This window comes from Lontra canadensis, unplaced genomic scaffold (genome assembly GCF_010015895.1).
Source record: "Lontra canadensis isolate GAN:19392208 unplaced genomic scaffold, GSC_riverotter_1.0 scaffold202, whole genome shotgun sequence".
Lineage (NCBI taxonomy): Eukaryota > Metazoa > Chordata > Mammalia > Carnivora > Mustelidae > Lontra > Lontra canadensis.
Window position 1 is genome coordinate 412,501 of NW_022631196.1, and position 12,814 is coordinate 425,314.

The 12,814-nt window shown below is 33.4% G+C and overlaps 1 protein-coding gene across 2 annotated transcripts in view; it reads left to right on the forward strand.

Annotated features, from left to right (window-relative positions):
* Positions 1-10,655, forward strand: part of URI1 (URI1 prefoldin like chaperone) — a 74,081-nt gene extending 63,426 nt beyond the window's left edge. For both annotated transcript variants that reach the window (XM_032848423.1, XM_032848424.1), the window contains exons 7-11: positions 1,605-1,773; positions 3,381-3,720; positions 5,576-5,718; positions 6,479-6,728; positions 9,841-10,655. In XM_032848423.1, the coding sequence (XP_032704314.1) occupies positions 1,605-1,773; positions 3,381-3,720; positions 5,576-5,718; positions 6,479-6,728; positions 9,841-10,023 (1,085 nt within the window). In that variant the 3' untranslated portion in view covers positions 10,024-10,655. The remainder of the gene's footprint in view (positions 1-1,604; positions 1,774-3,380; positions 3,721-5,575; positions 5,719-6,478; positions 6,729-9,840) is intronic.
* Positions 10,656-12,814: the final 2,159 nt, after the last annotated feature.

Below are 12,814 nucleotides of genomic sequence, written 5' to 3' on the forward strand. Positions count from 1 at the left end.
CCATTTAAGTGGTGAGATGATATGGCTTTCTTCAACGTTCTTAATGATCCAAATATCTAAAATTCAGAAAATGTGTATTCCATACATGGTTCTGCTCCTAATTTGATCACTGATCTCAGTTGAGTCATAATATATCTTCTGCTAGTTGTTGTTCTTTTAAAACTGTAGCTTTAGATGTGTTTTTAGAAGAAAGAATGAAGATAATCTAAGAATTTTTCAGCCATTCATTTTGTGTTGCCTGCAGTGCTGTTCCAGACACAGGTGGCTTCCTAGGCTCACCTAATAGCCTTCTCTTGCTAAGGATGGGTTTATGTGTTTGGGTTTACTTCGGTAAAGGCAGTGAGTGAGTAGTTCCCCTGTCAGTTGTAAAGTGTTAAAGTAGTGAAATTTTTAAAAGTCTTACAGAAATGGTTTATAATTTGCTACTGTAGGAAACAGTTACTTTTAACAGTTATTTTGACTTGTAAAGTCCATATTATTTTTAGTAATTAACTCTGAAGAGGACTTACTGGTTGGAAGTGAGTATTATTACTATTATATTAGAAGTTATATTCTAGATATAGTATCTCTAGTAATACAGCATCAAAATTAATAGCAAGTGGCTTTAGAAGGTGAAAGGAAGGAGACATACATTAATTAAAGAACAGAAGGACAAGTTATAATTTTTGTTTGTGGTGACCAATGAGAGATTTTTGTGTTTGACAGTCTGAAATATGAAACTTGTTAATAGTGCTTTATCGGTGATAGTTAGAATAATAGGCCATGAAGCATATTTTTGATATGTTCAGATTTATGAAACAGTGTTCTACTTTTGAATATATGGTGGAGGTCATCTGTTAACCATATCTCATAACAGCATTTTAGACTTATTTCCATTGCCTTCTTCAAAGCTAGAATTTGCTTTATTAAAAAGTCCTTTTTTTTTAAATGAAAAGCAAATGGATTTGAGTTCAGATTTTCTTTATCTCCTGTCCTCACATGAGAATTGCAAATAAGATAAAACAATTTAAAAAGTAAAAATATTCATATATAAAATTATACTCCAACTTTCAGGGATTAGCCTCCATAGATTCCTCCTAGGGTGTTCATGCCTGGCAGTACTTAGAGTTGAAAATGTCCTGTGACAGGGCTTTGATGTGTAACTTTCGTAACTAAATTCTCTTGAGTAAGGATGGAAGATGTGTGTTATTTGTGTTGAATTTTATGTTATAAGTAGGGTACCTTGTGACCATTTTTACTTAGGGAGTTTTGAAGCTCTCAGGCAGCTCTTCAGGGTCTTTAATGTGCATATGAATCCTCTTGGGCTCTTGTTAAAACAGAGGATTGTGATTCAGCAGATTGGGGGGGTGGGTGGCTGAGAGGCAGTACTTCTGAAATGTTCTACAGGGGATACCAGTGTTGCTGGTCCTTGGACCACACTTTGAGTAGCAAGATATGAGATACATACATCCCTGGAGTTGTCTTTGCTTACCTTTAAAACCATGCCTCCCTGTGTCAGCATCCCCTCTCCTCAAAAGAAAGTCTTATTACTAAGTCTACATTTGTGCCTTTTAAAAGTTGGCTATTAACAGCCATGTCTTTCCTTTTTTTTTTTTTTTAAATAGCAAAACACCGAATTGCTCATAAACCTCACTCCAAACCAAAAACTTCAGAGATTTTTGAAGCAGATTTTGCAAATGATGTAAAATCAAAGAATTTGCTTGCTGATAAGGAACTGTGGGCTCGACTTGAAGAACTAGAGAGACAAGAAGAATTGCTGGGTGAACTTGATAGGTACCTAATGACAAATTATCTTTCCAAGAGAATTTATTTCTAAACACATTTCCTTGTTAATCTCTTTCCTCATTAATAAAACAATACATGCTCATTGAAGAAAATATAGAAAAGTATAATATATTAAAGTATCAATAATCCTACCACTCTACGGGCACGTGGGTGGCTCAGTGGGTTAAAGCCTCTGCCTTCAGCTCAGGTCATGATCCCAGGGTCCTGGGATCAAGCTCCGCATCAGGCTCTCTGTTCAGTGGGGAGCCTGCTTTCCCCTCTCTCTCTCTCTCTGCCTCCCTCTCTGCCTACTTGTGATCTCTGTCTGTCAAATAAATAAATAAAATATTAAAAAAAAAATAATCCTACCACTCTAAAATAAATATTCTTTAGGATATTTTCTTTTAGGGCTGTGCATTTGTGTCATGCCCATGCATATATATGTGTGTACAGAAATACTTAAAATCAATATTCCTATTTTTTTAATTATAAGATTTCAGCCATATTTTATATAATGAAGTCCTAAGATATATCAGATAGTTGACTTAAAATAATTATGGATGCTTTATATATTACATTTTAAATGAAATAGTTTTATACTGTAGTCAGGATAATGCTATATATTTGAGTGACTTGTGAAAAAGAAAAGCTTGCTCTGGATTTGTTACTGTAAAATATTTATCCTTGCTTTCGTTTGCAAACTTTTCTGTTTATTGAGCAGACAATTTGTAATCTGATCAGATAGTTATATATATGGAAAACTTTTCCAAACTGCTATTTGAAATATACATTAGCACTCACTTGGAATTGTCAAAATGCTCAATGAAATATGTTACTACAGAAGTTCCTGTATTATTTTGCTTAAATGATGTACCATATGCAGTAATTAATTTCTGTGAAATATAGGACATGAAGCACAAAGTATATATATTTTTTTCTACCATTTCACCTATAAATTCTTAGATCTTTTGATTAACTGATACTATTTCATTTTTTTAGATCAGTCTTGAATCTTGTTATTTTCTTGGTCACGATTCTCTATTTTTGCATGATGTTATTTCAATTCTATTGCATTTTTGGTTTTGATATTTTTGTAAGGTTTTCAAATCCTTTGTAGAAATGAAGCATGAAAAATGTACATGTGTTTGTATAAGTGTAATTATATTCATGTGTATACATACAAATCCTTCATTTTTTAAAATTACAGTAATACATGCTTATAAGATATTCCAAATATAGAAGTAGAAAATAAGAATGTGTTAATTTTCTGGGCTTTAATTTCTCGTCTTTAAATAGAGAAACATATTCTCTGTGAATTTCTTACAAATCTCTTGATTGTATTATTTGTATTGTGTGTGGCCGTGTTCTCTTGCAAAGATTAAAAAAATCATCTATATTCTACTAAGTGTTTGGGTAACTACTACATACAGAATAGTGTAGGGTTTTTTTGTTAATTTATTTCAAAACATTTTTATAGATTTAGAATTCTGTTTAAATATATATCTTATTCAGTCTTAATTTTTACCCATTGAAATGAAAAGAGAATTATAATATGGAGAATATGGAGAATTTTGATGTGTTTGTTTGATCTCGTTAATTTTCTATTTCTTTACTAGTAAGCCTGGTACTATGATTGCAAATGGAGAGGATACGACATCTTCTGAAGAAGAAAAGGAAGATCAGAATATAAATGCGCATGTGATGCATCAAGTAACAGACTCTGTTACTTCGAGCAGCTGTTATAAGGATGTTACACATTCAGAACTGTTCAGTGGTCAAATGAATGGCATTCATCCAGTGAACGGTTCAAATTCTTACCACAGTAATGAAGATGATGATGATGATGATGGTGGTGATGATGGTGGTGGCGATAATGAAAATGACCAGGATACTTTAGGGGTTGGAGATCATTCTATACCAACAATATATTTTTCTCATACTGTTGAACCTAAGAGGGTTTGTATACTTTTTATTAATTCTGTATATGTTTTAAATATTCAGTATCATCTGTAATTCTCTTTAAAAGAACAGTGTCAGCAGTGATTAATGTTGTTGATAGTGCCAAACAAGAAGACCGTCTTTTACATCTTTCTCTGGCCAGTTTTTCTAAAAAGAAAAAGGAGGATGTGTGGAGTCCAAAGTCTCCGTAGTTGGTTTTGGTCCATTGTTGTCTGAAGCCACAATAGAATTTCAATTGTTTGGGGTCTAGAAAGGAATCAGATTTGAGGAGCAACTACTGTAATTTCACCTTCATTCAGAGGTTTTCTTTTTTTTTTTTTAATTTTTAAATTTTTTTATAAACATATAATGCATTATTAGCCCCAGGGGTACAGGTCTGTGAGTCGCCAGGTGAGAGTTTTCTTATGAATTCTAGAGTTAATTATATTGTGGGTGTTTTGATGTACTTGGGATGTTAAAGTGACTGCTTTAGTTACATTCCTAATTATGCCAGGTTGTTATTTTCTGTGTGGGCACAACATGAATAGGAGTGCCATGAGCAAAGTTGAAAAATTTAGGAGGAAGTAAAAAGTAGTTCCTTTTCTGATAAAGTAAATATAAACATCTGTGACTAATCATAACTTTAGAATTTTGGCATTTTAGAGCTGGGGGTTACTATAGAGATCTTCTAATACAGGGTTTTTAAGCATTTTTTAGTATCAAAAGACTTTTTATTCCCTTTGTACTTATAGAATCCCAGTATTTAAAATAGATCAAAACAGGTTGGTTCTGATTGGAGGAAGGATAGACTACCTTAAACCCATTCCCTTGCTCTACAACGCTGCTCCGAGGAGCAACTGGGAATTCATCTTTCTCATTCATCTTTCTCAAGGAAACTTAAGGCCTAGAAGTCCATAGAGCTGGCTAGTAATGAAACAGAAAGTCCTTTGTGTCAGTGTAGTGCTCTTTGTACCACAAGGTACCTCTGCAGGGATTGCCTAGAGCATAGTTAAGGGTCTATGGTATCAGTCTTAAGTATCTGTGATTATTATTTAATGAAACATGTTTAAAACATATTTGATATTTCTTAGGTCCCTTAAGTTATCCCTGCTCTAATATGAAGTGAAATTATTATTTTTTTTATGTTTTAATACTTCAGACTAAAGTGAGCATCTTGTGAATTCTTTGGAAAAATTGACCTAATAACCAGAAAAACAAGTTTGTTTTATGATTCTTATTTCAGGCTTTAAACTTTTTCTTATTTGCGTGTCCATAAAATAGGAAGAAGGAGTAATGTTTTTAGGAATGTTATGAGAGAGAAGTTCTTCATGTGGGAAGTTCAGTAAAATGCTGAGTAGGAATAGAAGAATAACATGATAATCTTACAGGGTTTTTTTTGTTTTATTTTATTTTTTAGTCCAGTTTCTAAAAACTAGAGGTGTTTAAAAAATTCTGAATAGTTAAATATTATTTAATACTGCTTTTATGACTTAAATTTTATATTCTTTACCAAATATTTCTTTGGTTAATTGTGTTCTTTGTTTTGAAATACATGATTTAAGCCAAAATTTTATGTCCAAGTAATGGGGTGATATGATAGCTTATAATAAATCAATCATTTAGTTTAAATGTAATTTGCTTTCAATACAATAATAAAGTCACTGGAGATTAGAATTGGTCATTAAAGAAGACATAATTTAATGTAGTAAAAATATGTTAAGGGTAAGGACTTTTTAATCCTAATAATGCACATCATTTCAGTGTCAAAAAATTTAAACTGTTTTTCTTCTTTACTTGTAGGATTTATTTGTTTAAGTTTGACTTTGATTTACTTTCTCAAAAGGGTTGTTATTTTATGTTGTGAAATTTTTAGGTCCGAATAAATACTGGAAAAAATACCACTTTAAAATTCAGTGAAAAGAAAGAAGAAGCCAAACGTAAACGAAAGAACAGCTCTGGCAGTGGTCATTCTGCCCAAGAGCTGCCTACTATCAGGACTCCTGCTGACATTTATAGGTGAGTGGTATTCGCAGGCAGTAGAACAATCTGCTGTTCCCGTCTGCCTCTTTGTAACTGAACATATATAGGAAAAAGGTTGTTGGTAACACAGAAGGCTTTCACTGAAAAGCGAGGTATTCGGATAGAGTTGGCTTAGTATTTCAGAGGCTGTCACAGGAGCTGCTGAACTACCGAAAGCAGTTGAAAATTGCATGATCTTTCCCCTTTCCCCCTCTTTGCCAGTGCTTTTAAAACATTCCCAGTTGATCCAGTCAAAAAATGTTGTGTACTTTAGTTACAACTTTGTGTTTCTAGTGGGCTGGAGCCTCACTTTCTTGCCACAGCAGTGAAGGTGCTTGGCAGGTGGTTTATCTTTTCACAAAGTGGGAGTTAAGTTTTGCTGTTCCAGTTTTTTGTTGTGTTGTTGAAAAAGTTACCATTTGAAAATACCTACTGTTTTCATGACCTACGTTTGTAAAATAGTTAAAATTGCTTAATTGTCTTCTAATTAGGCCTAAAGTGTATGTGGAAATGTGGCAAATCAGGTGTCATTGAGAACATGCCTATAAACAAAGTGCTCTGTTTTATTAGGCCAAAAAAATCATGTTTTTAAGAATATGAAGCACATTATTTGAAACTAAAAATTATTTTGATTGTGCAAATTTTACATGTAACCTTGTAGATTAGTTTCTAGAAAAGATTTTTTTTAATATCATTATAAATTTATCCTCTGCTTATGAGTTACCTAAAGTGGATATATCTGTTTTGGATATTGTAGGGTCTTCGTTGATGTTGTGAACGGGGAATATGTCCCTCGTAAGTCCATCCTGAAGTCTCGCAGCAGAGAAAACAGTGTTTGCAGTGATACCAGTGAAAGCAGTGCTGCTGACTTCGATGACAGACGGGGAGTTCTGAGGAGTATTAGCTGTGAAGAGGCTACTTGCAGTGACACTAGTGAGAGCATTTTGGAAGAGGAACAAGAAGAAAACCATCATAAGAAACTTTTGCCCTTATCAGGAACACCTGAGGTGTGTGTGTGTCTCTGACTTTTTGATTTCAGATGGTATCTTTCATGAGTTTTTGTAAGACTAAAAAGGTGGTGGTAGCTCCATTTCAGAAGTGCCTATCATTCATTTTCCTGATTTCACGTAGATCATTTTTAGAATTTAAAAGATACGTCTCGGGGTGCCTGGCTGGCTCAGTGGGTTAAAGCCTCTGCCTTCGGCTCAGGTCATGATCTCAGGGTCCTGGGATCAAGACCCGCATCAGGGTCTCTGCTCAGCGGGGAGCCCGCTTCCCCCTCTCTCTCTGCCTGCCTCTCTGCCTACTTGTGATCTCGGTCTGTCAAATAAATAAATAAAATCTTTAAAAAAAGGAAAAAAAGATACGTCTCTGCTTTTTTAAAAATTTTTGAAAATTATAGGTGCTGTGTCTCGGGTATGGTTTATAAATTATTAATCTTACAATCTTTAAATTATTTTGTCTTATATAGTTATTTATTGAAGTTAATCAACTGGTTAATGGCATTGTTTATCTTACAGCTTCTTTAGTTTATACATATATTTAATCTCAAAAGTCATGGAACCTAATTCATTCTAGCCTTGTTCTTTTTCAATAATTAATAATTTGTAAAAAATTAATAGTCACTAGCAAACATAAATGCAGGTCTAAAAATGTAACATAATTCAAGAAAATTTTTGTAGGGAAAAGTATTACCAATCTTAAAGTTTTATTTTTGTGAAGTAGGAATTTTAAAGTATCTCAGTTTGCATAATTGTTACATTTTTGTCCAGATCATTTAGCGGCTTTTTTAAAATAAATTACCACTAGACCAAACCATAGTCATTTTATAATGGCTTAAGTAGATGACTATACTTCTTTTATATGCTTTAGTTGAGTTAATGAAAAAATATATGTGGCAGATAATTATCTAAAGTCCTGTGTTTTGGCCTGTGCCAGTGACATATTTATTCTTGGGGGTTGTGGAATCGTTTTACAATTTAATGAAAGCTGTAGATCCCTCAGAAAAATGAGTGCACACATATATATACCTACCATGTTGCATACACTTTCGTGTGTGAGGAGGAGGGGTATTAGAAGATCCCAAAGTAAGAATTCCTGTCTTTGAAATAGTCGTATGTTATGATTTCCATTATTCCCACGCATGATTTCTAATTTTTTGTTTTGTGGGTATTTCAAGTTTTCAATTTATAAGGTTCCCACTCACACCTGTATAAAAGTGATATACCCATTTAGGTATATATCAGATACATCCAAAAATACGTATGTTTATATGTATGTTTATATGTTTATATATATCTAAAACTGTTGCTTGTATTAAATAGTACAGCAACTAAATAGTAACTAAATGGTGATAATTGTACTAAATGTCAGTGGAGATGGAGATCATTAGCATTTAGGGACAATATATATGATCAGAACATTCTCCTCCCCTCCACCCAGTACAATGACCTCAGTTGCCCTGGAAAATATCTCATTTAATAGTCTTCCAAATTGTTAGAAAAACAGGTAATGGGTACAGACTTTCACTATTTCAAAATTGTTGAAAATTAGGTTTTTATAAGGACTTAATGTATCATGGTATGCTAGAGCTCAAGACTGGAACTTTAGTTTTATTTCATTCTTAATTAGCTTTGCATTTTGTATTGAACTGTTATCATCAGCATTCTAGATGCTGTACACTTTTTTAACATCAGAACAAGTAGTTCATGCATATGGTAAGTACTTTGGAAGATAACCCTTTTCAGTATCTTTAAATGCTGAAATAATGTCTTTTTTTTTTTCCAAAAGGCTCAGTCCTCATCAAGATAAAATAGGAGTCTTGAGAAAGTAGATTTTGAGTTTAAGAGTTTGGATTCCACCCAAGTTCTTAAAATATTACAGGAAGGAAAGGCCATTCTTGTTTTGTTTCTTTGATAGGGCAAGGTGGAGGGGTGTGGCTTTCTAAACTACTCAGGTGATACATTGTCTTAACTAAATTTGTACTCTTGTTAGACAAAGGGAAGCAAAATATACATGAAAGTTTACTTGTCAGATTTTACTTTGTGTATAATGAGTTTTAAAAGATGAAAGGGGGGATCCATATACCAGAAACTTTAAGAATAAAATCCATACCAACTCCTTGGTTTTTATAGACTTTATCTACTTATTCATTCATTTAGATTTATATATTTTAAAAATTTTATTTGAGAAAGTGAGCATGCAGGAGAGCACAAGATGGGAGGGAGGGGCAGAGGGACAGGGAGAAGGAGACTCCCCCATTGAACAGGGAGCCTGATTCTGGGATCATGTCCTGAGCTGAAGGCAGACACTTAACCGACTGAGCCACCCAGGTGCTCCTTTATATAAAAAGATCTTTATGTAAAAAAATATATAAAGATATATCTTTGGTTATATTTCCAGCATTTTGTACACATTACTTTTTTTCAGTTGAACACACAGTTGGCCAGATTAAGTCCAGCAGACATCCAGTTGAAATTAAAGGATCAGTTTTTTTTTTTGTGAAACATCTAATTTTCATTATTGTATTAATTATGGTAAATTTTGAGACTGGTGCTTGTCTCCACTAGTATCAGCACTTGATTTTTCAGTTTATGCTGATCTCTTAAATAAATTTGAGGTAGGATTCAATAAAATTCTCAAGTAATTGTATAAATGAACACCACCTAAGAAATGTCACTGCTGCTGAAATTAAGCTATTGGCTAGTGGCAGCATGGCTTCCATAGGATAGCTCATTCGTCAGCTCATGTTTGATACCCTAGTAGCATTTTTTAGTTTAATACGTTATTTTTCACAGCATGGTCTGGACATAATAATGGAATGTGTGAAAGTTGAGGATGTTTTATGTACCCATTTTTGTTTAATCCCAGATAAAACATTTTACATTTTGCTTTCTTAAATGTATGCTATAAAAATGTACTTATAGTTGGTGGTGAAATTAAGATACATTTTAATAGTACTTGATTTCTCTGGACAATTTGTATTTTGTGTATTTATCCAAAAACCTTAAGAATTTACTTTCGACAAAAAAAGAAGTGTCTAATTGGCAAATACAGGATAATGATTTTGTGGGCATCTTACTTATGTGTTGTTACCATAATCTGATTTTTGTCTTCTAGGCTTTTTCTGGAACTGTAATAGAAAAAGAATTTCTGTCGCCCTCCTTAACACCACACCCAACCATGGTTCATCCTGTGCTACCCACAATTCCAGAACGAAAAGAAGTTCTGTCAGAAGTATCAGAAGAAACTACAAAGAGGGTTTCAAAGTTCAAAGCTGCCAGATTGCAACAGAAAAACTAGGGCCTGCCTAGGCAATGGTAGTTACATCCTGGAACCTAGTTTTGCATTTCTTTAGAATCTGTATCACAAAATACGTTACATGTAGTTTGAAATAAGGCGTCCAGAATTCATTTGGCAGCAAGATCTCATACTGTTATCAGTGGTATTAAAAATCAAAGTAAATGTTTGAATACTTTAATATTCAGCTTGTTTTGTTAATTCTCTGAATACTGTCAATACTGTTGTCTTAAGTTTTCTTATGATGCACTGGCAGTATTTAGAATTATCTTTCAAAGAATACTGTTCATATGCATTGTTTTTGTGTTTTGAACTAAATACAGGCAGTTTTGTACCAGCTGTGAAGTTGTGCGTACCATATGGACCATTTTAAGGAAACTTCTAAAATTTCAGATAGATTCAACAATTATATTACTTGCTTTAGCATTTTAAAGGCACTTTAAAAAAAATCTACTTCTGTAGGTTTTGCAGCTAGGTGGCTATTAAAAAAAATTCTCCCCTTTGTTGGTCATTCTATCATCTCTGAGGCAGAAAGCTACATGTACCCTATGGGAAAGTTTCTTTGATTGGAAGAATGGTATTTTGTAAAACATTTTTTTTTCTAGTAAAAATTTTATGAAACTTGGTCTCTAAAATGTGAACTTTATGATTCAGAATTGAATATAGAAATGTCTTTGATTCATATATATGCTACCTGCACCACACAGTGGTTCCTTGAATTCGTGTAATTCCATAGGCAATTCTTCTCCCTTGGTGTGTTCACTTTTAACCGGAATTATATTTTGGGAGAGAAGGAAGGTTGTGTAGATGCTAAGAAAAATTACCAGATTTTTTAAATAAGAAATTTTATGTTTTGATCTTCCAGGATTTTCATTCTCTAAGGCTACTTTCCTACTAGTAAATAATTGAAATAACATATTGACTGTTAGCAAAAATCCTTAAAGAGAAATTTATTCTAACATTGAAAATTATACTGCAAGTGTTAATCATTAGCTTGATGCATGCTGAAATGTAGCTTTTAAAAAGCATTCTGCATTAGTACTAAAATAAGCCATCAATGCCAGTCCACCCTCTATTCATGGCTAAATATTTAAAGGTTATTTATAGCTTCTTTAATGAATTCTTGCTTAAACAAAGTGAAATTATGTCCTAGAAAAGTAGAAGCTATTTGTAACTAGAACAGCACAACTGTAAAAGTTTTATGAATATGTATTTTAGTAATACGGGGGTGAGCCTGAATCTCCACAAGTTAATGGATAATTCAGAACAGAGGACTGATTTTGAAAGATAGCCTAAAAATATAGAAGATTTGTTCTTTAGTCAAGTTTAATGAACTGTGCATATATTTTTAGTTAAAACTGTTTTCTCTCAGCCCGTCCCCCACAAAAATTAAACCAAACCGAGAGTACCATCATACGCACACAGGAAAGTTGTGACTCCCAATTGCTATTCAAGTGAGCCCTGCTGGACATTCTCCCAGAAACACACTTTATTGTGGGACTATTGTGATGCTCTTTACAGGCATGTAATTTCAAGAGTACCGTCATTAAATCATTTTTCATAATTTGAGCCTGTTGTTATGTAGTGTATGTTACTTCTTGCAAATAAGACGTTCCCTCAGAGAATGATAGTAGTAGTAGAAGCAAGGAATAAGTGTTTGGTAACATTTTCTTATGTTCTGCCGAGGACCTGATGAAGTGGTATGGCCCCATTCCGTAACTTCAGTTTTACAACAAAATTTCAGTTGTGATTTTACATTATAGGTTTATTTTTCATATTAAATTCATGTTTCAGTGGGATAAATAAAATGAAGCCGGTCATAAGTGTTCTCTTTTAAACCAGTGTAAAACAGAATAGCAGAAGTTTTTTGTATTTTGAACTAATTTTAGACTTACAGAAAAATTGCAAAAATAGTAGTTTCCATATACCTCTTCATTCAGCTTCCCCTAATATTATAGCATCTTCTATAACCATAATGCAATGATTAAAAGTGGTGCAGTACTATTAACTGATTTACAGATCTTACTTGAATTTCACCAACTTTTTCACTTAAGTGTTGTTTTTCTGTCCTAGGATCTATTTTGCATTTATTATAACTCTGTAGTCTCCTCCTTCGTTTGTTTTCTTTTATGACTTTGACATATTGACGATTACTGGTCAGATATTTTGTAAGATGCTCCTCAATTTGAGTTTGCTTGATTTACTCGTATTTTAGAATGAGGTTTTCCCTTTTTGGCAAGAATACCATAGAAATGCATCATATCAAGAGGTTCATATCAGAGATGCATTCTAGTGTGTCATTTCAAGAGGTCCAAAGTTTCAGTATTAACCTTGGTGATTTGGTTAAGGTGGTGTCTGCTAGGTTTCTCCACTCTAAAGTTACAATCTTTTCCTTTGTAGTTAATAAATACTTTTGAGGAGCTACTTTGAGATTATGCTTTTTTTCCTCAAATTTAAGCCTACTAATTTTTGCATTCATTGGCAGATCTTGCTTGCAACAGTTATCACTGTTATTAGGCAAATTATTATTTGCCTAACAGTTATTTTCTTGTTTTGGCTCTTTCTACCTACCTACCTACCTCTCCGCTCTGTCTCTTCCTCCCCTCCCCTCCTTCTTTCCTTCCCTCCCTCCCTTCCTCCTTTCTTCCCTTCCTTCTTTTATTCCCCTAATGTAATCTAATGTGGTAGAGGGGCTCCTGTGAAGCTCTTTCAATGCTCCTATCAAGAATTATTTAGATTTATTAGCATTAAGATGTCTGGGTACTTTATTATTATGTTTTTTTTACATTTATCT